General features: G+C 48.7%; 9 protein-coding genes across 9 annotated transcripts; 6 read left to right on the forward strand and 3 right to left on the reverse strand.

The window, feature by feature from the left end:
- Positions 1-841: 841 nt before the first annotated feature.
- Positions 842-2,803, forward strand: N7479_001003 (uncharacterized protein; the record flags this gene model as incomplete). Its single annotated transcript, XM_057248701.1, has 3 exons — positions 842-1,455; positions 1,511-1,817; positions 1,868-2,803. The coding sequence occupies 3 exons, from the start codon at positions 842-844 to the stop codon at positions 2,801-2,803; spliced, it is 1,857 nt and encodes a 618-aa protein (XP_057113133.1).
- Positions 2,804-3,764: 961 nt separating this feature from the next.
- Positions 3,765-6,476, forward strand: N7479_001004 (ZZ type zinc finger domain protein; the record flags this gene model as incomplete). Its single annotated transcript, XM_057248702.1, has 4 exons — positions 3,765-3,896; positions 4,090-4,930; positions 4,987-5,198; positions 5,250-6,476. The coding sequence occupies 4 exons, from the start codon at positions 3,765-3,767 to the stop codon at positions 6,474-6,476; spliced, it is 2,412 nt and encodes an 803-aa protein (XP_057113134.1).
- Positions 6,477-7,047: 571 nt separating this feature from the next.
- On the forward strand, positions 7,048-8,367 carry N7479_001005 (serum paraoxonase/arylesterase family protein; the record flags this gene model as incomplete). Its single annotated transcript, XM_057248703.1, has 2 exons — positions 7,048-7,356; positions 7,429-8,367. 2 exons carry the CDS (start codon positions 7,048-7,050, stop codon positions 8,365-8,367), a joined length of 1,248 nt encoding a protein of 415 aa, XP_057113135.1.
- Positions 8,368-10,031: 1,664 nt separating this feature from the next.
- N7479_001006 (uncharacterized protein) lies at positions 10,032-13,987 on the reverse strand (the record flags this gene model as incomplete). The annotated part of the gene is made up of 4 exons (XM_057248704.1): positions 10,032-10,218; positions 10,273-13,227; positions 13,283-13,431; positions 13,508-13,987. The coding sequence occupies 4 exons, from the start codon at positions 13,985-13,987 to the stop codon at positions 10,032-10,034; spliced, it is 3,771 nt and encodes a 1,256-aa protein (XP_057113136.1).
- Positions 13,988-14,500: 513 nt separating this feature from the next.
- Positions 14,501-15,988, forward strand: N7479_001007 (ubiquitin C-terminal hydrolase 37; the record flags this gene model as incomplete). Its single annotated transcript, XM_057248705.1, has 5 exons — positions 14,501-14,626; positions 14,676-14,770; positions 14,830-14,929; positions 14,999-15,180; positions 15,229-15,988. The coding sequence occupies 5 exons, from the start codon at positions 14,501-14,503 to the stop codon at positions 15,986-15,988; spliced, it is 1,263 nt and encodes a 420-aa protein (XP_057113137.1).
- Positions 15,989-16,716: 728 nt separating this feature from the next.
- Positions 16,717-18,306, forward strand: N7479_001008 (putative oxysterol binding protein (Orp8); the record flags this gene model as incomplete). Its single annotated transcript, XM_057248706.1, has 6 exons — positions 16,717-16,793; positions 16,885-16,961; positions 17,021-17,060; positions 17,122-17,191; positions 17,243-17,302; positions 17,356-18,306. 6 exons carry the CDS (start codon positions 16,717-16,719, stop codon positions 18,304-18,306), a joined length of 1,275 nt encoding a protein of 424 aa, XP_057113138.1.
- A 382-nt stretch (positions 18,307-18,688) lies between these two features.
- Positions 18,689-22,616, reverse strand: N7479_001009 (condensin subunit YCS4; the record flags this gene model as incomplete). Its single annotated transcript, XM_057248707.1, has 5 exons — positions 18,689-18,859; positions 18,916-21,306; positions 21,353-21,494; positions 21,549-21,672; positions 21,725-22,616. The coding sequence occupies 5 exons, from the start codon at positions 22,614-22,616 to the stop codon at positions 18,689-18,691; spliced, it is 3,720 nt and encodes a 1,239-aa protein (XP_057113139.1).
- A 286-nt stretch (positions 22,617-22,902) lies between these two features.
- On the forward strand, positions 22,903-24,487 carry N7479_001010 (serine/threonine protein kinase CDC7; the record flags this gene model as incomplete). The annotated part of the gene is made up of 4 exons (XM_057248708.1): positions 22,903-23,146; positions 23,197-23,638; positions 23,686-23,746; positions 23,798-24,487. 4 exons carry the CDS (start codon positions 22,903-22,905, stop codon positions 24,485-24,487), a joined length of 1,437 nt encoding a protein of 478 aa, XP_057113140.1.
- Positions 24,488-24,621: 134 nt separating this feature from the next.
- On the reverse strand, positions 24,622-25,614 carry N7479_001011 (ubiquitin-specific protease OTU1; the record flags this gene model as incomplete). The annotated part of the gene is made up of 1 exon (XM_057248709.1): positions 24,622-25,614. The coding sequence occupies one exon, from the start codon at positions 25,612-25,614 to the stop codon at positions 24,622-24,624; it is 993 nt and encodes a 330-aa protein (XP_057113141.1).
- Positions 25,615-25,744: the final 130 nt, after the last annotated feature.

The raw sequence follows: 25,744 nt of genomic DNA on the forward strand, positions 1-25,744 counted from the left end.
CAAGCGCGACTTTGGGCCATAATTTTCAATATTTGTACGATATTTCAGATATCCATGATCATCGAGTTCACTACTCGGTGGCACCAGCTTGCAGAATGTGCAAGAAAAATGCATGTATACTTCCGGATACCAGAGCACTCGGTGTGCTTATTAGGGCGTAACCTCGAATTTACCAAAAAGCAAGAAACCATTGAACATAACCTCAATATTTTATATAAAAGACCTTCTAAAAACACATCGGAGTGTGCTTATATATAAATTCCCAAATATGAATCATCTTTGACCAAATATACCTACGTCGTCAAGGACAGAGGCCGCATGAGCAGTCTACTATTCTTGTTGTCAATATTTAGTTCGCTCCAGGGCTAGACACTAACCAAATCAAGTAACCTTCAATGTTAGAAAACAATTCTAGGCCCAATCCTGGCAGAAATGGCTTCACCGCCTGGGATAGACAGCCTCACCGCCTGAGCTAGGCCCGATCAGGCCTGACGTCTCTTGCGATGTCATGCCCTTCTTCTGAACTTGAATCTCTCTGTGCTTCTCATCTTTTTTGGGCTGCATCTCCTTTCTTCTCCCCCCTTGCTCTTCCTCTTCTTCCTCTTCATTTTGGTTAGACTTCTTACAGAAGGTGTCTTTTTGTTGCTGCTAGCCTATCTTCGTATTTTGACCTTTCTTGATTTCATTTGCTATTCCACCGGTTTATCGTCCTTCAACACCCACTGCTCTTCCCAAATTTCCTTCCCTAAGCCAAACTCGCCCCGATAACAACTCAGTCAATAGCATATCGACAGGGAAGATTTAACCTACCCCTAAGTGATTAATCCCTTGAATGTCCAACATGGCTCCTGTTCGACGTCATATCGGGGCCAGCCGCAGAAAGCGACGGGAGGAAGATGGCGAAGAAGAGGGCTCAGTAGCTGGGGACATAGGAGACGACTCCTTGAGTGAAGGCTCGGCCGACAGCCACCAAGATGACGAAGATGCAGATGGAGAAGTCAGCGAAGAGAGCGAGGACGAGGTTTCTACGTTGGGCAAGGCGGGCAAGGTCAACGGTCGTGGGATGGACAAATCTACACGGAACAGCTCTGCATCACCCGAAAAGCGAGGGCTCAAGACAACGGTTTCGGAGACAGAGGTAATGTTGAACGGCCTGAAAATCTCAGACGGTGCGGGCGACCCTGCAGAGGTTCATTTCGACGATCTGAAGGAGCAACGGGAGCCACACACTGGAAGAACACCTTCCGCCCCACCAACTGAACCAAATCGAAACAATCTGGCTTCCAGAAAGCGCCGCGACACTGACAAGTATGTCAAGGAACGAGAGCAGAACCCAGCCTTCGTCCCCACTCGCGGCAGCTTTTTCCTTCATGACAAGCGATCCACCGACAACGGTCACCGACTCAAGAGCAAGTCTCGTCCTTACGGCCTAATCGTAGACGGCAGCTCTCGCAGGTATGTAATGACCCTTTTCTAACCCCGAATCCTGTTTCTTACTAACATGATTCAGATCTTCCAAGCCCGATGCCAGCGGAGGACAGTGGGCACACGACCTTCACGATACCGTGGCTGGCGAGGATCGACCTGCAGCAAAGCGCCCAACATTATCCGCGATGCCTAATCCTGGCGCATCCGTCCCCACCGCCCCGAGATCTTCCCCGCCCAACCGGTCGTTCTCTAGCACGACGTTGGTTGGGAATGTACCGGTCGTCGTTTCCTTGCCCGGCATGGCCAGTCCTGTTCATTTTTCTTCTGTACCCAAGAGACTCCACACCCGCCTACCTCAACATCGACCCCCCTTGCGACGCGACAAGCCAGTACGAATTTCCCTTCCCAGCCAACCCCCCCCGATACATATTCCCCTCAGTTGAACGTTCATTTATCTTCATCCCCCGCGCATTGCGGCCGAACCAAGTCTCTCGCGGTCGAGGTGGTCGAGGTGGCGGATGGTACAGTGGACGACGTCCTAGCTACTACCCCAACTCCTCTTACACGCCGAGCGTTGTCAGTCGTCGATCTTCATTTGGTATGCCACCTTCTCAGGATGGGTGGCCATCACCTGCTGGGTCTGTCTACTCCAGACCCACAATTCCCACCGACGCTAAGCCCGTCGTCCGCCTTCCCCCCTCCACCTCGTCCACCTGTAGGGATCCCGCCATTTGGGCCCGCCATGGCCATGTCCCTTCCCCACCCAGCCTATCGCGAAAGCCGCCCCGCCCCGATCCCCATGCACCAACCTCGTCCTCAGAAGACCGTCTCTGTTGCAGACATTGAAAGTCCGGCAACTTTCCCGTTCGTTTTCAACCCACCTCAACCCCAGCATGAGCAGCCCTTCCACCATCAGGTCCCTCTTCCAGCTCATGGCCCACCCAGTCAGCCTTCGGCCACTCCGCTTTCTCAGATTCCGGAGCGGGCAATCCACGCACCGCCCTTCCAACCTTACAATTACCATCAGCCTAGCTTCTACCCTCCGAGTTATCCTTCGGGAGGTATATACTACCCGACTTCGGGACCCGATTATGCGGGTTACAATGGACCCGTTGGCCCTGGAGCATCTGTGCCAAACTTCCCGGGTCAACCAGCGATCACCTATTCAGCTGGGGAGCAGCCCCCTCAACCGGGTACTGTTGCTCATGAGTCTGGTGGCACCGTCTACTTTTATGATGCCAATCATATGTACGGAGGTCCCGCGCCTGGACAAGGGTCTGGGCCTGGGGGTGTGGTTGGCATGGGTGGGATGATGACGCCGCCAGGCACGACCTTCTATTACCCTCAACAATCGGGTCCATATTATGGGCAGTGATGAATCTTTTGTCTATCTCTTCTTCTTCTTCTTCTTCTTCTTCTTTTTCTTCTTCGTTTTTTTATCTCAACATCTTCAATTTCCGCCAATTCTCTCTTTGTTTTCAAATTTCTCTCAAATTTCTCTTTCTTTCAGCTCTCAAAGATCTACAGGGATCTTTCACTTAACATTTCTTTTTTTCTTCTTCTTTTTAACCTGCATCCACACATTCTCTAGCCAAGTTTTGCTTTTTGTTTTTCCTAATTTTGTCTTATTGAGTCATTTTGGCCCTGGATTTTGATGCATTTAAGCGTTCCCCCCCAACTTTTCCCCACATAGGGGAAATATCATGTATTGAGATTCTAGCCCAGCCCTTTCAAATCCCCCTCTCAAATATCCTCCAATCGGGCTATCGAATCCCCCGTTCTGCATTATTAGTGCATGACATCATATTTCATGCGTTTTCTATTTGATTACTCTGTACTCCGTACTCCGAGTACTCCCTCTATAGGGCGTTCTGAGACGAATTTAAAATATTAAAAAAAAAAAACACAACTAGCGTTTGTATGGAGTACTTTATAGGTAATTCCTTAAGTCCATTAATTCCGTTATAAGACACCTCCGTACTTTCCAAGCACATACTCCCCGTATACGTAAATCTTGGCATCTTCCCAGTCCGGCTTTCTGGATACGTCATATTATTATGGAATCTAGAGTAAGCACTCACCGCCTTCCTCGTCAGTTCGCAAGCAGCTGACCATTCTCTCCGCTTTTTCCCTTCTCGACGGCTTCTTGTACAACTCCCCTCTCATTTTCCTTAACTCTCCTCTGCTTTTCTTTTCCCTCTTCATCATAAATCATCATTTTCCCTAGCATTTTTTTCCCTTCCAGTAACTCAGTGCTTATTTTGTCTTTTCCCATAATCCTAGCGCTCCTTATCTCAAGAGGTGTATCCACCCTTTGACTGTCACAATCGTCTACGATGACGACCCCATCTACTTCTTCTCATTCGGTTCCAGAGCATCTAGTTACTGTCAAGGTACTCTACAATGACAGTAACCGTCGCTTCAAGGTCCCTCTCAAGGAGCTGAAGGCCCAGGTGTTTCCCCAGATGGTAAGTCTCCACTCAAGCTCAAGCTCCGGATCTGTAGTCCGGCTCCATTCCTTATCTTCAGCGATCATCACATCAAGTTTTAGATCTTCCAAATATTTTGTGCCTACCTTAACACAAAAAAATACACTTCTTTTGTTTTTTTCTCTCTTTTTTTCCCCTTCTTCACAAGCTGACTGGAATGATTTTTGTTTAGCTCAGAGCTCTCATCGGTGTTCCGGCGGATGCCCACGTCATTCTTGAACGCTATTCTGACAGTGCTGGTTCTTACGTCCGTTTAGACTGTGACAACATTGCAGTCTATAAGCAACTCTACCGCGCTGCCAAGGCCAAGTCTAAGCTCCGTATCAAGGTTACTACTCTTACTTCCCCAAACACATCCGTACCAACACCGGTACCATCAGAACCCACTGTGCCGATGGATTCAACCAACCACACTCGTCACAGTTATCTCGAAACGGTTCTGAGCCCCCTGGCATCTCCCGATAATCTCCCTCTCATCGATTCGGTCCAGGTTCCTCATCCCACCAGTGAGAAGCAGTTGCCTCTGGGTCAACCTCGCTACCGCCCCTTCGAGATGGACCAAGAAAAGCATCAGTTCCCGGTCATCTCCCACACCTCGTCCAACGGAGTGTTCTGCATTGACTGCAATAACTGCGGTCGGTCTATTGCAAATGGCCATTATCACTGCAGTATTTGCGAGAACGGGGACTATGACTTGTGCCTACAGTGTGTCGGTGCCGGCACATCTTGCCGCGGCGAGGGTCACTGGTTGATCAAGCGGACCGTCAACGATGGCGTCGTCACAAACAGTACTACCGAGACTATTCCTCCTCGTGATCAATCAGTGCTGGAGTTCAACCCCATCCTATCTACTCAGATTCAGCGCGAGGTGATCACCAAGCCAGTGGTCCATGTCCCAGAGTCGGTCCCTCAGTCGGTCCCTGAGTCGGTCCCTGAGCCAGTGGCCCCATCGGCTTGTTTGGATGCAGCTGTTCAGGGTGATGACAAGCCAATGTGCAATGGATGCTGCCGTGGTAAGTTTTCTCTTTGCCCATTTTGTATTTCTCTTCTCTTTACTCATAACACACAGAATCCGATGAAAGTAATCTCGTCCGCTGCAATGACTGCGAGGACTATGATCTTTGTCTTCGCTGCCTCCTCCGAAATAAGCATGGGCACCACCCTGGCCACACCTTCCACCTTGGATCTGACCGAAACTTCTGTTTGAAGAATCTGATCACCTCTCGATGCCTTCCTGGTCGGCAGTTCCGACACGCCGCTGTCTGTGACGGCTGTGACAAGGTATTTATTCACCCATTCACCTTACTTGGGAAGTCGGCTAATCTTTGCTAGCGCATCGTTGGTGTTCGTCACAAGTGCTTGGCCTGCCCCGACTGGGACTTCTGCCCTGATTGCATCTTGACTGCTCCTCAGAGCCACCCTGGTCATCGGTTCGTGCAGGTTTACGGAAATATCGGCGAACCTGCTCGTGAGCAGGAAATCCACTATGGCATCTTTTGTGATGGTCCCCTGTGCAAGAGCAAACCTGCCCAGAGTTACATCAACGGAGTTCGCTACAAGTGCGCTGTTTGTGATGACACTGACTTCTGTGCGAGCTGCGAGGCCCTTCCGACCGACCACCACAACCGCACTCATCCGCTGGTCAAGTTCAATACTCCAGTCCGCAATGTGACTGTGAGCACCATGGGCGACGACGGCTCGAGTGGAGCAGTTGCCCTGGGTGACCAGCTTCATACCTCCACTCAGCTCCTTAACCAGGCCGAGCTTGAGGAACAGGAACCCGTTGAGGTCGATGCCAGCAAGCCTGTGGAAAATTTCGAGCCTCAGCCATTCATGGGCAAGCCCGATCCCGAGGTCGATAGTTCCGATATGTCGGACTACAAGGCATTCTTTATCCGTGACACTATCACTGACGGTACAACGATGGCCCCAAACACCATGTTCCGCCAGACCTGGACTCTCTATAACCCTGGTCCTGCAGCATGGCCCGCTGGCTGTGATGTGCGCTTCGTCGGTGGAGACAAGATGTTCAACGTCGATGTCTGCCACCCGTCTAGCGTCGAGTCTATTCGCTCAGCCATGGAAAGCAACAAATTGGCTACCCCTGTGGAGCCAGGTGAGAGTACTGACTTTACTGTCAACCTTCGCACCCCTCAGCACGAAGGCCCTGCTATCTCCTACTGGCGTCTGAAACTCCCTAATGGTGTGGCCATCGGTCACCGTCTGTGGTGTGATGTCGAGGTGCAAAACGCTTCTCTGGAAGAAGCTAGCACAAGCGAGGCATACCCTGCGGTGTCTGAAATTGCCGGCAGTGGCATGATTTTCCCTAAGCTGGAGAAGGAATCTCCGGAGTCAAGCACACACCAAGCCGAGACTCCTGCACCCCAGGCACCGACGTTATCAAATTCTTCAGAAGGGGATGTTCTAGAGGACGTTGAGAGCCTAACTCTGGACGATGCCTCTACTGATGCTGACACTGGTTTCCTGACTGATGAAGAATATGACGTTCTTGACGCCAGTGATCAGGAATATCTTGACGCCAAACAGTCCACAAACTGAAAAATGTTTAGGGAAAATTATCACGACACGATATGGGATTGGGAATTTGCACCAGTGCACTCTTTTTTACTTGTTTTATTTTTTCTTTCCTTTTCTTTTCTTTTCGGACTTTGCCGCAGAGGTCTAGTCACTCCAAGCATGACTAGACTTAATGAGAGTGATTTTTTTTTGGGTCTACGAAAACAGAGAAAGAAGAAAAAAAGAGTCTGCATCATTTTTTGCCTATGATAGTTTTTTTACCAAATGCAGTTGCTGTTTGCGGTTGTTTACAGTCCTGTTCCCATAGTTTAGGTGTCATATAAGCTTAAACATAACCTTGGGGCCTTGAAACCTTCTACAGAAAGCGGCTTTTCACTTTTCATACTTCATTTATATAAAGAACCTTGGAATCTATGTGAAGTTGACTTGCAAGAGAGAAAATAGTGATCTTCGTAGGATATTCCCGAGGTTCAATTTATTTAGTGAGGGGTTAAATGGATACCCATAAATATGGACTTTCTATGTTCTTCAATTTATACCTTTGTATTCATTTACACTTGATAGAGTGATTCTGAATTTGCTTTTAAATAACATGGGATTCAGCACTACATTCAGTCTCAGCGTCGTTGCTTTAGTCGCCTTTTTGGCTGGCCCAATAAGCCATTTTGTGCAAATTACAGGAATCTTTCTCACCCCCAATTCGACAGTACTAGGTGAAGGGCAAGGCCCAATCCACATTGAAGACACCATTCACTGCGAGGATGTTCACCACTACCGTCCAGCGAACCTGCTGTTCACTGCCTGCGAGGACGACAAGAGCACACGGTTTAGTTGGTTCCCGCCGTTAGGAAACTTGCTGCCACGCACAGCCCAAGGCTCTATCCATGTTGTGGATCCCAATGTGAGTTTGTTCGGGACATATTGAGAAAGAAAGAGACAGAAAAAAAGCCCCAAGAACTGACCCCCTAGATAGACTATGAAATCCACTCGTCTGGCATTCAAGAACTTCCAAGGCCCCTTCCTGACACATGGAATCGATGTCATCGAGGATCCCGAGCAGTCGGACGCAGTCTATATCTACGCCGTCAACCACATGCCCAACCCGGCATACTTTGAAGCCGGCAAGCCCAAGGGCGTCCCCAAAGCTCAGTCTCAGATCGAGGTCTTCCACTACATTCTAAAATCCGATTCCATCCGACATTTACGCTCAATTAACCACCCGCTCATCAAAACTCCCAACGACATCTATGCCGCTAGCCCGCTCTCCTTCTACGTTACCAACGATCACTCCTACCGCGACGGGCCCATGCGACTCGTCGAGGACGTCTGGCGCTCAGCCAAGTGGTCCGATATCATCCACGTGCAGATCGCCAACCTGACAAGCAAAGACGCTCCCATCGAAGCCTCCGTCGCGTTGAAAGGTCTATGGAACAACAATGGCCTCGGGCACGGCCGCACCGACAATGAAATCATTGTTTCTAGTGCTATGGGCGGCGAGATCTTCCTCGGAACCCAACACGAGTCCAATCACTCTATCTCCATCGATACCTCGGTCTCCGTTGGTGCTCTCGCGGATAACCCGTCCTACTACGACGATCCATACCGCACTGACTCGCATGATGCGAGCGGATACCTTGTGGCAGGTGTCTCGCAAGCTATTCGTATGGTGAGTAGTTCTAAGGATCCGAATATCATGGTTCCCATTGCAGTTCAGGTATGGTATATGACTCTCAATTCGCGCACTGGAGTCTGGGAGAAGAAGATACTGTTTGAGGATGACGGGTCTAGGATTAGCACTGCGAGTGCGGCTGTTTTGGTGCCCATTCGGCCTAAGGCTAGTAAGAAACTTGCTTGGCTCTTTGTCACTGGGTTTATGTCGGAGAGTATGGTGGCCGTGCAGGTTGAGCTGTAGATTAGAATTGTAAACCTGAAATACTATATAGAACATTGAAGTTTGCAATGAAAGGATTTGCAGATAATAATCAATGTCTACTTTTCTAAACTACTATGCACTTTGTCTATAAATTCCAATCATTTCCCCTCCGGATCTGTATCTCACGCTAGATATCAAAAGCTTTACATATTTCCTTAACTTCACAACCCATCATCTTTTCAACTCATCTCATTCTGTCCACATCCATTCCAAGGACAAAACTCCGAGTGAATGGATACACCGAAACCGAAAATGTTGATAAGGGATCAATCAATGTTCAATTAACCTGTTGCAGTCTAACTAGTGGCGTATGACTATGCAGGCGCTTCATCCAGTTGAAGCATCGAAGTCAAACGCCGAGTTGGAATCCCTCCCGAGAGTAAATATAGAGGCTGGTTTTCAAAGAGCGTGTTATTCATGGCTAGTTGCCCGACATACCTGTCAGTTTTGGAGCTTCTTGTCTCGCAGCTTCATTTTTCGTCATTGGCTAATGCCCATCGTCTTCCACACCTAGATCCATTGCCGCAAGGCCTGTTGGTTCGTCGTCATCGTTTTTCCTCCTCGAGCCCCGCGAGTTGAAACTGTTGGGGGAGACTTGTATGGTATGCATAAAGTTGGCCACGTAGCGGATGGCCTGTGTTGAGGGAGCGTATGGGCATAGCTGCCCAAGCCTTTGAGGATGAACCCCAAAAGAGCGTCTGCCACGAAGCAAACGGGAAGGGTAAATACTCATAATAAAAGCCTTCACTGCTTATACCTAATTTCTAATATATAATTATATGAACTTCTTCCTTTTCTCTCCCAAAATTCTAACCCCTTGAATTTCAATTCTTCTATCAAACAAGTCCCTTCACTTCTTCATGGAAATGTTGGAAGCGCCAGAAGGTACTAGCTGTGTGCAGAGGTTTAAATTTCGAAAGGGGGAAGACTATACAATAATGAAGTTCGTTTCCGGCTCATTCTCACTACTTTAAGCTAAACATATTCCTTTACAGACCAGAGCAGCAAACTGCTATTAACTCTGGAAAAAAACCTCGGGGCGCCGCTAATGACGGGGGACTGTGTGGTCATATTTTCATACTAACCATGGAGCGCAAAGACCGCCGTTCGGCGTTGTGCAGTGAGCTTTGCAAAATAATCAGTCCAAGAAGCACAGGTCCACATGTGGCCATACGCTACGAAAGAGCTAATTGGAAGGGTACATGTGAGATCTACGATGCTGGAATGTTGGATTGGTCAATAGAATGCTTGTGCTATCTACAACACCTCCTACATATATATGAGCTTGGATCCCACTTGAGCTCAACTGCTCATATTGCTTCTTGATAGCTTAATTTAGCCTTGATTCCAAGAATATCCGTGATTGTATTTATCAAATGAGAAGCCCGTATAAGAACAGTCTCGCGATATAGCTGGGCTTGAGTAGACCAACAGAGCTTAGGTATACCGTCTTTGGAGACAAAGTCGAATTAGTTTGACAGAAAGCATGGAGATATCTGAAATTGAAGTACTAACGCCGCTGCAATGCAACAAATTGGGAAGAAAAAAAAAAATCAATAGAGCCAAAAGAGAAGGTAAATAACAAGATTCATCAAAACACCAAGTATTACACCACATTCATCACATCGTTTGATTTCTCTGCTTCATCTATCTAACTTACCCGACGGGGTCTGGGAAGAGAACGAGCAGAACTTGTCCTTGATTGCGATGACCTCGTAAGTTCCTTCATCGGAGGTCTTGATGGTCTTGATGTGTTCGTAGGAGATGTCGTGCTTGATATCAAGGATCTCGGACTTCTTTCCCTTGCGGACATTGGAGCTCCGGATGTATCTGTATAATGTTAGCAGATTGTGGTACAACTTGGGTGGAGGGTATTTGACTGACGTGAATTCAAATGGTGGTGTACCCCAGAACTCGAAGTGAAGTTCGGCTTCTCCACCTTCGTGAATGTCCACCACCGATTCTTTACCTTTGCTGATCCGCACACTCGGCATAGCGTGGATGACCTTGGTGATATCTTTGTGGGCCTTACATTTCCCACTGGCTCCGTCACTGACAGCGTTGATCGTGAATTGACCAGGAAGTTCCGCAATACGACGGAAGTTAGAGGTTTGAGTAGTGGCCTTGCGCTTGGCGCCGTCGAAAGTGTAAAACACGTCGAATGGAGCATGGCCTGACAGCGAGAATGAAAGTCGTTCGCCCACACAGTAGTCCACCTTGGATTCAAGTGGGATAATGGTAGGAACATCGGAGATGGCGACCCGCACCGAGGAGGCATCGAGGTCAGTGGTCTTTTGACATCCTCTAGAATCGCGAACCTTGTGGATGCTGACTTGGTGTTGTCCCAAGTCAAGATGGCGACGAGGAATCAACAGGCTGTGGCGATTAGAATTAATCTTGGGAATCATGACAATCTCCGGTTTGGCGTTCGAGTGGTGTTTGATGTTGATCTCTAGCGAGAAAGGTGGGGCACCCTCCAGTGTAATGGGGATGGACTCCTCGCCGCTGATGTCTTCCTTGCAGAAGCCAAAGACATGACCAGGTTGGTCGAATTTAGCGGATGGCAGTGGGTTGACCTTTTGTGTCACGACCAAAGCTTTGCTTTTGGGATCGTGGTCGTAGAGGCTGTCGCCAACATGTGTGAACTTATAGTTGTATTCTCCAGCCTCGGATGTGTCCATTTCCATTGAAGTCACATGGAGGGCAGACTTCAAAGCCCGTGGCTTCGCCGAAGAGAAACCTCCACGGTCCACCTTGCGTCGTTTTTCGTATTGAATACTGTATGGAGGATTGCCCGACAGCCGAACCTCGAGGCTATCATCGTCGCCTTGACAGACCTCGGACTTTGCAAACTCCTTGGCGGCTCCAATGGGAGAACCGTCCAAGGCAGTGATCTGAGGGCGTGGAATCCACGAGACCTCAAACTCATTTGCAGACTGGTCCACGGTTCCAGGACAAGCGGCGTCAAATACTTCACTGATCTCATAAAGGCCCTGCTTGTCGACGGTCAAGACACTGTTTTCGTCCCAGAAATTTTTCTGAATGGGCGCCGAGTTCATGTCAACATTCTTATACTTGACAGTCCAAGGGCGTTCGCCACTCAGCCTCAATGGAATCTCAATCTTAGAGCCCTGCAAAGCCAAGACACTTCTCTTCTTGTCAATCTGGCCGAAAGAGACGTGCGGGGGTTGTGACCGGGCTTCAATATTAATGTTGTCCTTGATAGTTCGTTTGCAATTAGACTTATCCTTGACGCTGGTCAGAGACACGGTGTAGTCACCGCCACTGGTCAGTTTGTCGGTCGTGATAGTTGCCACATCGGTATCGGATTCCAGTGTCTTCTTCAGCCTCTTCCCATTGTGGACGATCTCATATTGCAAGACCCAAGGAGCCTCTCCAAGGAAAGATACCTCCACAGAAATTGCTTCACCGAAGCAGGCAGATCTCAATTTTCTTGATAAAAAATGAGCCGAAGCCGGTGGTTTCACATCTTGTTCAAGCACCGGTATTTTGAGAGATCGCGGCGAGTAGACAGCATCCTCTATGTCCAGGAAACGATAGGTGTATGAGCCGGCTTCCGACGGGGTGAAATCGAGCTGCGTACGCATTCCATCGATGGTTTGTACTTTGGAAACAACCCCCTTGGAGCTCTCAATGTTGTATCGGAGAGAGAATGGAGGGGATCCCGTGAGATCCAAATCCACAAGTAACCCAATAGCGTTGTTAGCACAGCGGTCAAATATCTTTTCAGCCTTGACTGTCAAATCCGGTTCAGGCGGGTTATGCAAATAGCAAGATGAAGGCTCAAGGATCTCTCCCGGACAAAATTTGGTAGAGATCGATGTCAATGCATACAAACCAGGCTCCTTGATGTCCATAGTCTGATTCATATGCTTGAGTTCAACGGTCTGTTCATGTGCTGCTCCTTGGTTGTTGCCTGTAAACGAATAACCGACTGAAAATGGACCATCACTGGTATATGCGTGCCCACCAGGATGGAAGCTCAAGGGGAGCCTTGTGCTGTCTCCCTTGGCCACTTGCAGTGGGTTTTGAGCATTGCAGTTTTGTAGTGACAACTGTGGGCGCTCGTGAACGGAGAACTGGTACCACTGGGATTGTGACTTTGTGGACGGCCGGTCTCCTTCCTCAAAGATAGTGGAATAATTGGCCACGTTTCCAATAGCATCGTGGACCTCTTCGATGGTGTAAACCCATTCTCCGCCGTCATTCAATGATTCGTTCAATGGAACTTCAATATTTTGGCTCTGCGCCCATGAAACATCCGGCTGGTTGATGCTGTACAGAGCAGCAGTAGTTCTTCCATTGAGCAGCGGAGAGCGCAGATGATCGGGCTGAATGTTGAGAACCGAGAATCCACGATCGAGATTGTTAACCTGGCGACTGTATTTGATCTTCAACGGAGGCGTGCCTTCCACCTCCAGTTTGAAGTCAGACAATTCTCCTTTGCACTTGTCGATGTGTGAATTTTTGATCAAGGCCCGCGGACAAGAGACCACTAGCGCATCAAATGTTCGTGTATGTACATCAAGCTGAGACTCGTCCACCACACGTTGAAGACGATAGACACCAGTCTTGCGTACAGGGAAGAGCAAGTCACGATGGAGTTGACCCGGAACATGCTTCTTTTCCGCTTGCTTTTTGAGAGCCTTCAACTGCTTTGTCGGAATGGCAATTGTTTCGTTCTCGCCAGTGTTAAGATCCAGACGCAACACTTCAATCAGTACCGGGTCGGTCTGGTTGACACGGATGGGCAGGTCGATTGTGGATTGCAGAGAATCAAGGCAAAGCGAGTTCCGATCCGGATTGAGGACAGCGGAACTATTAAAAGTCAGCATGAGTGTAGGTAGGTATATTTGAACGGGATAAAGCTTACCCCTCTGGTAGAATGTGCACAATTTGCCTTCCCAAGATCAATGACGCATTGTGAATGATATCGCCGGGCTTGACCCTGCGCTCAGAAATGGATAATTCGCGATCGTATGCCACCTTTACTAGTCCAGTAATCCATGCAGCCCAAGGAATCTGCAAGTATTAGGGGGCGATCAGCAAGCAGTCTAAAAGAAAAGAGGAGGGGGGGGGAGGGGGGGGGGGAACTCACTGGGATGCGGAACATCAAAAAGACATTTCCCACAGCGTGAAGCAGGAATAGAGTGAGAGTGGTCGGGAATGCCCACTCCAGCCAAGGTATGTGTAGAGCTTGCAGGCCGAACAAGAAAATTCCATCTATCGTGGCCCATTTCAACAACAGCCAGGTTGAATCTAGGTCATCTGATGCGGTCAAGGACTCATAAATCCGCCACGCATTTAGGGCAAAATATATTGCAACGACATAGAGTCGTTGGGAGGGAGCATCGATCACACTGGTGGGGATCAGTGGCACATCGGTGTTCGCGTTCGGGGGTGGCAGTCTCGAGACTTTCGAGGCCGATTTGGATGCTGATCTGAGCGGCGTTCGTACAGGCCGAGTCTCTTGTGGCTGTGATCTCGAAGGAGTCTCAAAGAGCTTTCTCCTTCCAGTTCCAGGGATTGTTTTAGGCGTCTGCGGAAAGGCAGACGAGAGGAGGGGAGTGCCGTTCATGGCATGCTGTGGCTGCCGGAGCTGGCAAAGAAGGGGATGTAGCTAGAGCGCAATGCTCTTCTAAAGCTGTAAAAAGTTTGAATGATGTCAAATGGTGTCAAATGAAGCTGTGTGAAGCTATTCAGTGGCAATTCGCGTCTATAACAGATAGAAAGAAACAAGAAAAGTTGGAGACGCGGGAAGCGCGTAGAAGCTCGGTCCACTCAACGCCATATGACCTAGCCGCTTTTTCTCTAACTAACTAACTAACTAGGTAAGTTATTGTCTTTTGTCTTATTATCTACGTCTTATTGTCAATCTATTATCTACCTGTTTCTATAAAGCCCTTCTTATTGCTCAATACCCAAGTTCTGGCTCTATTTCTGTTTTCCTCCATTCAGCAAGGAGAAGAGCAAACCTATTATCATCTCAGGGCTCATTTCAATCTCATTTTGAAGCTCTGCGGTTGTACTACTCTACTGCTCCACAGCTCACTACCTCCGTTTAAAGAAGGGGGGGGGAAACACCTCCAAGATGGGTCCTCGAATTAAAAGGCGCCGCTTGACGGATCCAGAAGATCTCAGCGACGACATCTGCCAGCCTGCGTCCCGTCTGGAAAAAGACAGCTGGAATGGATTTTGCGAAATCGAATCAGAACCGGTATGTTGGCTTGTCTTGCCATCAGTGGTTCTTTGCTTACAACGTTTAGGCCTTGTTTAATGTGATGCTACGTGAGTTTGGGGTCAAGGGAGTAAAGATCCAAGAAGTCGTTTCTCTTGATGAAGAAATGATGGCATTTCTCAAGTATGTTGCAGTCCCTCACTGCCCTCTTACGTAAGGGCTCATTAACTGACAATGGGCAGTAATCCTGTTTATGGCTTGATTTTTCTTTTCCGCTGGCGTGAAGATAACGACGGAAAGCAGGAAGCGACTTGCCCTGATGGGCTGTGGTTCGCAAACCAAGTCAGCGTCCCCTATTCTTTAGCTGAATAGTTCCTTGCTGACTGAATATATATATAAATATATATACAGACTGCCAACAATGCTTGTGCCAGTGTAGCACTACTAAACATTGTCAACAACATCCCAGATATTGATCTCGGAGAGAATCTACGGTCCTTCAAGGAATTCACCATGCCTTTCACCCCAGCTCTGCGTGGGGATGCAATCAACAACTTTGAGTTTGTCAAAAGGATACATAACTCATATGCACGGTATGCCATTTGGCCTTATTCTGTACCCAAATACTGACTCCATATTAGAAAAATGGACATTCTAAATTCAGATCTGCAGCTTAAGACTGAAGCTACCACGAGAAAAAAGGGGTCCAAGGGCCAGGCTGTTGATGAATCTGATGCCACTTTCCATTTTATTGCATTTATGCCCGTGATGGGACAGCTATGGAAGTTTGATGGCCTAGAGCGACAGCCAAGAGCACTCGGTGAGCACCACAACCGACATGTTAGGATGGTCCTACTAACTCTAGTAGGGGAATGCTCTGAACACGACTGGTTGGAACTGGTGAAGCCCAATCTTCTGGACCGAATGGCGGCATACGAAGAAGAAGAAATTGAATTTTCAATCCTCGGACTTGTGCGCGACCCTCTCCCTGATCTCATCAATGACTTGGCTATCAACGTGAGAACCTTGGAAATCCTCAATCAACGTGCCACATCCATCCACCCATCATCAGATGCACTGGCTTTGGATGAAACTGTACTTGGCCCTGACCCTTCCCTATCTCTGACACGCGAAGAGATCGATGCAGCGGTGATCCCTCAGGAAACCCTTGATGACTACCAGACGTGTTCCGATGAGAAACTGCAAGCGTATCAACGGACAATCAGTAGGGGTCAACGAGAACTTCGTGTACGTATTCGTGAAGAGCAACAGTCGCATTGGTCGGATGACGAGTACGCAGCTGGACGGCGGTTTGACTATGGGCCTGCAGTGCGAACATGGCTTCGACGCTTGGCGCAGAAGCAACAGCTACAGGAGCTTTCCGCCCTCGTGGCGTATTGATTGGATGGCCTTTTATGTAGCAAATCACCTAGATACCATTCTATATCTCATCCCTTTTTCGGCTTATAATTCTTTCATTCCATTTCTGTTATTATTATTATTATTTTCTCTATGTTGTACTCCGTTAAGTCATTTTCAGTGGTGACGTAGTGACATGACCTATAGTATTCCTGGCTTCAATTTATCTGCACGGCGTTGAATAGTTTGTATGTGCGTAGTAGGCAGCCACAATTCTATATATACAGTAACTATATAAGAAATATACTGAGTAATATGCCTTACATTCTTATTTTGTACTCCGTACGGAGCATTATGGAGGACATTTCAATATACAAACATGATAGCCGTACACAGTATATTAGTATATATAATAAAAAAAAAGTATCTTGAGATTTACGCCTGAGGTACCCCACTGGGCAAAAAATAGTTCACACGTCACCGCCTCGAATGTTATTGAGTTGCTTCTACGGAGTACCTCCTTGGATGATCTGTGACCTTTCGCGAATCGGGACTTTTGGGAAACTTCAAAGAGGTTGAATTACACTATCATCCTCGTTTCGGTATAGAGGCAAGACCCAAGCCACTAAACTCCCTCCCCTCTTTCAACCTCTCTTAGTTTGCCACCTTCTCTGTTCCTACTGAACCCCCAGCTCTCTCTCCCTCCCTCCCTCTTTCTCCTTTCCCTTTTCTTTTTCTTCACAAATCCTCATCGCTTGAACACACACATCATGTCTGCCATCACAGTGCCTGAAAAGGCCCCAGATGATTCCTCCAAGTTGAAGACTTTCCTCTCCATTCTTCGAAAGTAGGGCAACCCTTCCATGGATCCCCCACCCGCACCGCTGCAATGCGCAACACCTAACCAGACATCAGATGCTAATATGATTGCGAATTAGGTTCGTCGGTGTGGCAGATATCGCTTCGGTTCGCTTTTCACTACCAGCGCAACTGCTGGAGCCTCGACCAAACCTGGGTAGGTCATTGTACGTGTTACGCTGTGCGGGGTTGGTGCTGACTGCGGATGGCGACAAGAATACTGGCATTACCTAGATCGACCGGAAACCTTTGCGAGGTCAGCAAATGTGCCCAAATATTGGCGAACGGTTGTGTGCTGACCCAAGAGCTACATACAGCATTGGCAAGTCGAATGATGACCTAGGTCGGATGTTGGAGGTGTTACGGTTCTGGTTTACCAAGGATCTGGTAGGTTTCAGCTGCTCAGATTCACTGGACTACTTACTGATCTTGCTGCAGAAATATGTCAAGGGAAAACCGTGCAAACCATACAATTCAACCCTGGGTGAATTCTTCAGAGTGAGCACTAGTGTCCGGTATTTCATTGGCAATTCATTGCTAACACCATCTAGTGCAGCTGGGACGTTAGCGACAATATCCCTGAAGAAGCAAACCTCCCCGGCATCAAACCAAGCTCCAATGGCTACCCTACCGTAACTGACAGCGATGAGAAAGTCAAAGTATGCTATCTCACAGAACAGACCTCCCACCACCCACCAGTATCGGCATTCTACATCGACTGCCCTGAAAGAGGCGTGTCAGCGCGCGGATTCGACCAGATCAGCGCCAAGTTCACGGGCACCAGCATCCGCGTGAGTCCCGGCCAGCACAACCTCGGAATCTTTGTAAATATCGAAAAGAGGGACAACGAGGAATACCAGTTGACCCACCCAAATGCCCACCTGGGGGGCATACTGCGCGGAGCTCTTTCAGTCACAGTCGCCGACACATGCTACGTCACCTGCCCCAAAACGGGCCTGAAGGCAATCCTGCAGTACATGGAAGAGGGCTGGATCGGCCGCTCGCAGAATAAGCTCGAGGGCTCGATCTTCCGTTATAACCCGCACAAGGATACGATCACTCGACTGAAAGATGTGCCAGATGGCGACATTGTCGCTCGTATCACCGGCTCATGGCATGGAAAGATATACTTCACTCCGGTTGGTACTAAGGAGCCCCGCCTGCTCATCGACATCACCCCGCTTCTCCCCGTCCCAAAGACCTTGCCCCCATCCGAAGAACAGCTATCCAATGAGTCATTGAAGTTCTGGTCGGGTGTCACAACCGCCATTGTCGATAGGCAGTTTAACCAGGCTACCAAGCTCAAGCAGGATATTGAGGAACGACAACGGCAGCGGGCTGCGGAACGAATTGAAAAGGGTATTGAGTGGAACCCCCGGTTTTTCACTGGCGCGCTGACGCCGCTGGGCAAGCCAGAGCTCACGGACGAGGGACAAAAGGTCCTGCAGGGGATTCGCTCGGGCGAGTTCGCTTTGACAGAAAGTACAGTGCAGGGCGCATAGATATAATTGTGTTTCCCTTTTGACAGTGTAAGCAACTTTGGCGTATCTGGCATGCGACCATACGAACATTGAAGTCGGAGTCTCTTTGTCGTTTTTTACTTTCCCCCCCTTTTTTATATCTTTTTGGTTACACTCTTATTCTCATATACTTAGACATCATTCCCTAGAAACCTGTTTGAATAGCTGGAATGCCGTTCCGTTGTGGTTATTACGACAAAATTGAACAGAACAGTTCCAGGTCCATCTGGGTGAAGTCCATATCAGGTTCAATAGAACGATTAATCCTATTCATAAAAAGAATTACAATCTTTTATCCAAAGACATAACGCCGCCAGACTCCAATCATTAAGTACATCAACACGTAATCCATCTCAAATCAGTCTCAGGCTGTGGCACTGACGACCTTGAACCCTGTACTGACGGTCTTGGTAATCTCCTCGTTCTTATGTGGCAGAAGAGCCAGGGCATATGCAACATCGTTCCACTGTCGTTCTGTTTCGCAACGAGGAAGTCGAGCGGCCAGCTTGTCGGCCAGCTGGCGAGCGTGTTTTTCCTGGGCCAACATTAGCATAGATCATTACAAATTAAAAAGGGAGGGAAAAAACACACCTTCTCGACAAACCCAATCAAGAACTTGATGATACGGCGGAGAGACGCCTCATCCAGGTTGTGCTCTGCACTCAACAGACTGAACATGTCAACAAAGTGGTTGTATACGGCATTGTCCTTGGTCGACAGCTCCGTGAAGAACATGCGAGCCATATCCGCGATCTTCTTGTCGTCGTCCTCCAAGCATTTCGCCATCTCGCCCAGTTGTCCCTTGACCTTGACTTGACCAGCCAAGATGAGGAAGGTAAGGGTCATAAGACAGGTGCGCTTGACGGAGTCATCCTCATCATTTAAACGACGGTAGAGGAAATCAGTGTTCTCATCGATGAGGTGGTTGAAGCAAACAGCCATGTCTCCCAGCGCAATGACAGCATTGCTACGGACGATAGGATCTTCGGACCGCTCCATGATAGTGATGAGGAGTGGCAGGTTCTTCTCACAGTACTCTGCAGACACGCACATGAGTTTGGCAAGGCAAAGGGTCGCAGAAGCCTGCAGGTCACGATCCGGGTAGGAGTTGTTGTTGGCCAAAATTTCCACTACAAGCGGGCCAAATTTAGCCAAGAGGGATTTCTCTCCATACAGTAGCTCACGTTCTCGGATATGGGCCATGGCGTCCTGGAAGTCGTCTTCTGTTGTTCCGCCAATGAGATCAAGTTCGTCTTCTTCCGCATTGTCTTCTTTTTGGGGGGCAGCGGCCGCCTTGTTCTTCTCTTGTTCGACTTTGCGGCGTTTGAAGTCGAGTTCACACAGCTCCAAATGCACGATCTGCTTGATTGCAACGTGACCAACGACATACAGCAGCTGCGAGAGTGCAGCAGATGCTGGCTTGGGCTTGGGTTCCTGGTCCTCGGTGGACGCAGTCCCAGATGGTTGCTGCTCCTCCTCTCCGTTGACAGAGGCATGGGAGGAAGTTGGGCGTTGTTGAATATGTGGCGCAAAGACGAATCTAGTCTTTCGTCGAAGGATATCAGAGCAGAGAACGTCAGGATGCTTGGACAAAGTGTAAATGGCGTTGAGCGCGTGCTCTGCCACTCCATACCATTCCTTGCTGGACGTCTCAATCTCAAGCATGGTCACCAGCTTGACTAAAACAGAATGGTCGCTGGCGAGTTTGGGAATGCCAACAACCTCATTTGATTTGGCTTGACGTCCCGGAATCATGCGACGCAAAGCAATACAAGTGTATTTAGCGAGCACAAGGTCAGCTCTTCCAAAGCCACCCAGACCGATGCGTAGCATAGCTTCAATCTCTTTCACCACAACCTCTGGATCTGCTAGGGCAAGCATTCCGAGGACAATGATTGAACCTCTGCGCTGCGTCCGTGAGATGTCCTTCTTCTGGATACTGTAAACTTGCCATAGCTTGGCGATGACTGCCTCGGATACGTTTCCAGCCTTCATCATCGTGCTGAGCAACTGTTCGAGACAAGTCAGTTCCGCAGGAGTTGCACCAAACGTCAAACTGATCATGTTACGGGCGATGTAGTTTGCAGCATCGTTGGGTGTGAAAGAGCCAGGTGCGTCGAAGAACAGGCCCTTGTAACAATCAATCAAATGTGTCTGGACGCCCTTTCCTTCGTCGCTGTTGCCCTTGGTCCAGATCAGGCGCAGCATACGGCGAATCCCACTGCGCGCAGTCTCAATTTTGTACGCATCGAGAACAACAAAGAAATCCATGGCTTCAATAACCTCACTCTTGTTTCGGGATGAGAGCAACTGCGTGACGATGGTGGATCCAGAGTGAAGCACTTCAATGAACCGGATGGCCTCGTTGTAGTACTTCCGCGTCAGTTGGAGGCGTGTCATCAATTCAGAGGTGGCCGCCTGTTCTGCGGCTTTCTGCACAGCAGCAGCCTTCTCTTCATCGCTCATCCGGGGCGCTTTCGATGGAGAATCATCCGGGATTTGTGTGGCATCATCCAACAATTCGGGGTCAACTTGAGTCATGTCGCCTGCCCCGAAGCCGGGCGTTTCAGGAGGACGCAGGGAATTCAACTCGGCGTCAACCACATCCAGTCTATCTGCCCACTCCTTGTATGAGAGGAGCCCACCATGCATCACACTGAAAGGATGTGTGGAAACGAGCTTAGATAACAGTTTGATTGCGTTGCGTCGCACATTGCTGCTCTTATCCTCCAGGCTCCTGGCGGCGAGTTCTGCTGCAGCCTGTCGTCTCTTTGGGAACTTCTGCTCCAGATCGCAGATTCGCATGAACACCTGGATCGCACGACAGCGGCAGTAAGGGTTGATATCAAGGAATCTTTCTTCTAGTACGTCAAAAAAGGCGTTGATCTGGGTCTTATAGTTATCACTGCGCTCTTCCTGTCGGCTGAGGTCGGAAATGAGATTTCCGCAGACTTCGATCACTGCACAGCGGAGAGTATATGCCTGAACTTGTCAGTGGAGCCTCAGGAAAATGGAAAGTGTCACACACGTCGCTATCTAGCTGTTTGGCCAGAAGGGTCATTTGCTTGATGATCAATCTGGGTGCAAGCTCGGACAATTTAATAATAAAGGTCGATACAGACTTGGGGCCTCTCGTATCATTAGAATTAAACTCTTTGTTTCCGAGCTCCCTACATATAAAATTAGCAATTATCCGTCCGGCCAGTTGACTGATATAATCTCACTTCAGGATCTCGTCAGAAAGCTGTGGATAGTCGTATTGTTCTGCCAGAATATGGAGAAATTCGGCCATGGGTTCAGAGAGATGCTCAAAGTAAGTCAAGCTCTGCACAATCGAAGTTTGAGCTCCTATACTACAAGTCAGCCATCGCTCAACCGAAATATGCATCAGGACACCTACCGAAGGCCTGGCCATGATGCTTAACTGCGATGCAAAGAACCTTGAAAGCATGCATGCGAATGGCCATACTCTTCACCCGCTGCTCGCTCTCAAGGACCAGGTAGATTGTGCGCGTGAATAGGGTAATAAAAGTATCACGATCTGAAGTAGTCAAAAAAATGCGTCCTAGCTTAAGCTTCATCACCTTGCACATAGTCTCCATAGACATTTGGATCTGGGGTGTCCAATCCCATTGGCCATTATTGGCGAATTTCTTGGATTTGGGTCCTCCTCGTCGCACGGGTGCTGCTTCGGTTGGTTTCTCTGCAGCCTTGACCTCTACAGCAGACAAAGCCCACTGGAGAAGGAACCCATACATCTCCAGAAGCTGCTTGTGGTGTTGAATGGCATCCTGCTCGTCGGATTCAAGGTCTCCATGGATGATGTCTGCCTCGACAGATAGACCAGAGACAACCAAATCCAAAAGTTTGCTCAAGTACTTTGCGGGAAGAAGGGTCGCGTATCTGCAAGAGTGAAAAGGATCGTCAGATTCGAGTCCAGGCGGGCGCCAGCCTCCATGGGCAAGTTGGGAAGGGACCGGTGCGCACTTTAGCAAAAATTGTAGGGAGTCAAATAATGATGCTCGTGTTAATGCTTCGGGGTTCTCTGCCACGGCATCCACAATCGGGTTCAAGATGCTGTCAATCAGCGCTGGTGAAAGTTGATCAGGATCCGATTCGCAATCTAGCAGTTCCGGGTCCGCATCAGGAGTCGGGATCGAAGCAGGATCACTCAAATAATACTTGAGTGATTCATTTATGTTGAATTGTATTCTGTCCTCCATTATAGCGGGCGTTGAAGGAGAAAAAGAGGTGAAAGCGGGGAGGAAAACTGATTTGTTGATAAGCTCCATTTGTTTGGTTTTTGCCATTTTTGGTCCATCTTATGTAAGCACCCAGTCATTTTTTTACCGCTAATGTTGCAAACCCCTCTCATACCGCCTTGTATTGATTGATTTGCCAGGCAATTGTATTGTCATGATTGTCACCGCGTGTGGTAATTGTTGACATATTTTGATTGCGATATTCTTCTTCACCTTGACCTACTTTGTACACGCGACATGATCTTATGACTTTTCGTTTCCATTTCGCTACTCAGCAGGTCCAAATCATAGAATTCTCATTGCCTTCCGTGCCACTATGTCCCTCCGCGCTGCCCCGGGCGTGTTTGAGCTAAAGCGCAGCAGCTCCTTCCATGAGCCACAATCGAAACACAAATACTTGTTAAGACATGATGATGAACCTGTCTCACAAAGTGATATGGCCCATGAGAGTGACTATGAAGAAGAGGTAGACGAATCAGTCAGGGATGATATGAGAAAGCTCGAAGACACATTCCCGGGAATCTCAGATCGGTTTCGTCTGGTGAATAGGATCGGAGAAGGTATGGCTGGTTCTGTCGTTATTGGCGGGCTTCATTGTTGACCCTCATAGGTACATTCTCCACGGTCTACAAAGCTGAGGACCTTCATTATGATGCACACCAAAACGACTGGGATGTCTCAACACCAGCCCAAGAGACCTATGTGGAGCCTCCAACCAAACGACGGCGAGTTGAAGGCGAGCCAACCGGACGGAAAAAAGCGAAATTCGTCGCGTTGAAGAAGATCTATGTCACAAGCAGCCCGCTACGGATTCAGAATGAGCTAGAACTGCTGCATGATCTCCGAGGATGCGGGTCTGTCTGCCCGCTGATCACTGCTTTCCGATACCAGGACCAAGTGGTTGCTGTATTGCCCTATTTTCCTCATACCGACTTTCGCGTTCAATATCGCACATTCATGGTTGCAGACATGCGGCATTATCTACGATCTCTCATGACCGCCTTGAACTCGGTACATGACCATGATATCCTTCACCGTGATATCAAGCCGACGTAAGCGTGTCATTCCCGGTGACATGGATTATGCTAACGCCTTTTAGTAACTTCCTCTACAATCCAGACCTGAAAGAAGGTGTCCTGGTTGACTTTGGGCTTGCAGAGGTATGATTTGTGGCTGCCATATGTTGATGCGCTTACTGACTGTCACAATAGCGCCAAGGTTCGGAATATACCAGCCCATGTCTATGTACTCATCAAAACTATGTCAGGCGAAGCCGGATCCTTTCAAGCTACTACTCCAAGAATCCCCCATCCACAGGATTGTCAGCTGGATACCCCAAGAATGATTCCCGACCATCACGACGAGCAAACCGCGCTGGAACTCGAGGCTTCCGAGCTCCGGAAGTTCTCTTTAAATGCACATCACAGACCACAAAGATTGACATGTGGTCAGTGGGTGTCATTCTTTTAACTTTGTTGGGACGTCGGTTCCCCTTCTTCAACTCTGCCGATGATATCGATGCGATGATCGAAATGTCGAGCATCTTTGGTACTAAACGCATGAAGACCGCCGCAGCCATGCATGGTCAGATTTTTGAAACAAATATCCCAACCATCGGCGAGAAAGGCTACAGCTGGGAGAAACTAGTGAAATGGTCCAGCTGTGTGGAAGATTTGACAGAAAGTGAGCAGCAAGCAACACGCCTCTTGTCTGGATTGATGGAATTGGACCCGTCTAAGCGCCTCAGTGCCGCGGATGCTTTGCAGCATGAATTCTTTACGGATCCCGTGCACCATGATGTGGAATGGGGAGGCAATCCAGAAGAAAGCGCAGAATCGGGAGAGGAGGAGGAGGAGGAGGAGGAGGAGGAGGAGGATGCAGATGAGGTTTCCATGCTATGAGACCCAAGATTATTTGTACGATATGTGAGATCGGTTTTATGCCATACAGCATACTACTTTATTTATGACAATGAAACAGCCTTCATATGACTTCAGACAATCCCGAATTATGCTTATCTATGCTATATGTAATGCTAGCTCGCCTCTCCAAAATCGTAATGCCCGGTCTCCGCAGCATGCTTCGCAGCACCTCTCTCTCCAGTGAATGTGCCTCCGCAGACGTTGCAGAGAACAGTAAACCCAGAAGTGTCCGTGTAATAGTGCTTGTCTTGTAGCACCCGGCACAATTCTTTAGCCTTTTGCAAAACAACCGGATCAAACGCCTCAAAGATCTTTACATCGTTGTGCGCCAGTGGGTTGGCACGAGTATAGGGCGGGCGAGAGGGGGATAGCGCGAGGACATCGTAGTGAATCCCTGAGTACACCACAATACACCGTGTCGGTGCTCCCTCATTAAACTGGAACATATTCAGAGTTTGTACATCGATGGAGCATATCTCGATATTGAAGTATTCACTGAGAATCTTGAGTTCGATGGCGCCACCCCACGAGTCCTCGTTCTGGATCCAGGTACAGTATTCGTCGGGGTTTTTGCCCAAAATTGCTGCTGTATATTCTGTTGGATTCGATTGAATAGCTCCTGCGATGATTGATCGTAGCTCAACCATCGTATCCATATTGTCCATGACTGCAGCGCCCACTGCTCGGAAGAGGCACGAGTTGTCGTCGGGCATTACCCGGAGAACAAACGTCCCAGCATGTTCTGGGGACGCGATTTCTGGCGGGTCTTTGGCGTTGTTTTCTTGTGGCGTTTGCGACATTGATGGTTGTAATGGTTGCGACGGCGCTGTTCGGGTTGTTGGTGCATCGTCGCTCACGCCCCGGGTGGCACCCTCTTTCTGTGCGATGATGAGTGACTCTCCATTCAAATTTATCCCAGCTTCTAGGATCCCTTGATCTGGTTGGAAGCTGTCAAGCTTGAGTGGTTTGAGGGGGTATCCATATTTGACGTTAAAGGTAGCAAGGCCAGTCTTCTCCGCAATTTGGATTTGGAGATCTTTGATGGTTGCGGAGTCGTCCAGGGTAACAGTCGACTGACCCAAAGGCCCACGGACTCTGATTCTCATTATATGTGATAAAGTCCGAAAGAGGCAGAGAGAGAGGTTTGGGAATTATGAGGTGGGCGATCTTAAGAACGTTGGAAGTTCCACTGATAGGAAGATATGACGACTTGCCATGTGGGGTATATACTGGGTA

The sequence above is a fragment of the Penicillium vulpinum genome (assembly GCF_028829585.1).
Source record: "Penicillium vulpinum strain IBT 29486 chromosome Unknown utg000001l_segment0_segment0, whole genome shotgun sequence".
Taxonomy (NCBI): domain Eukaryota; kingdom Fungi; phylum Ascomycota; class Eurotiomycetes; order Eurotiales; family Aspergillaceae; genus Penicillium; species Penicillium vulpinum.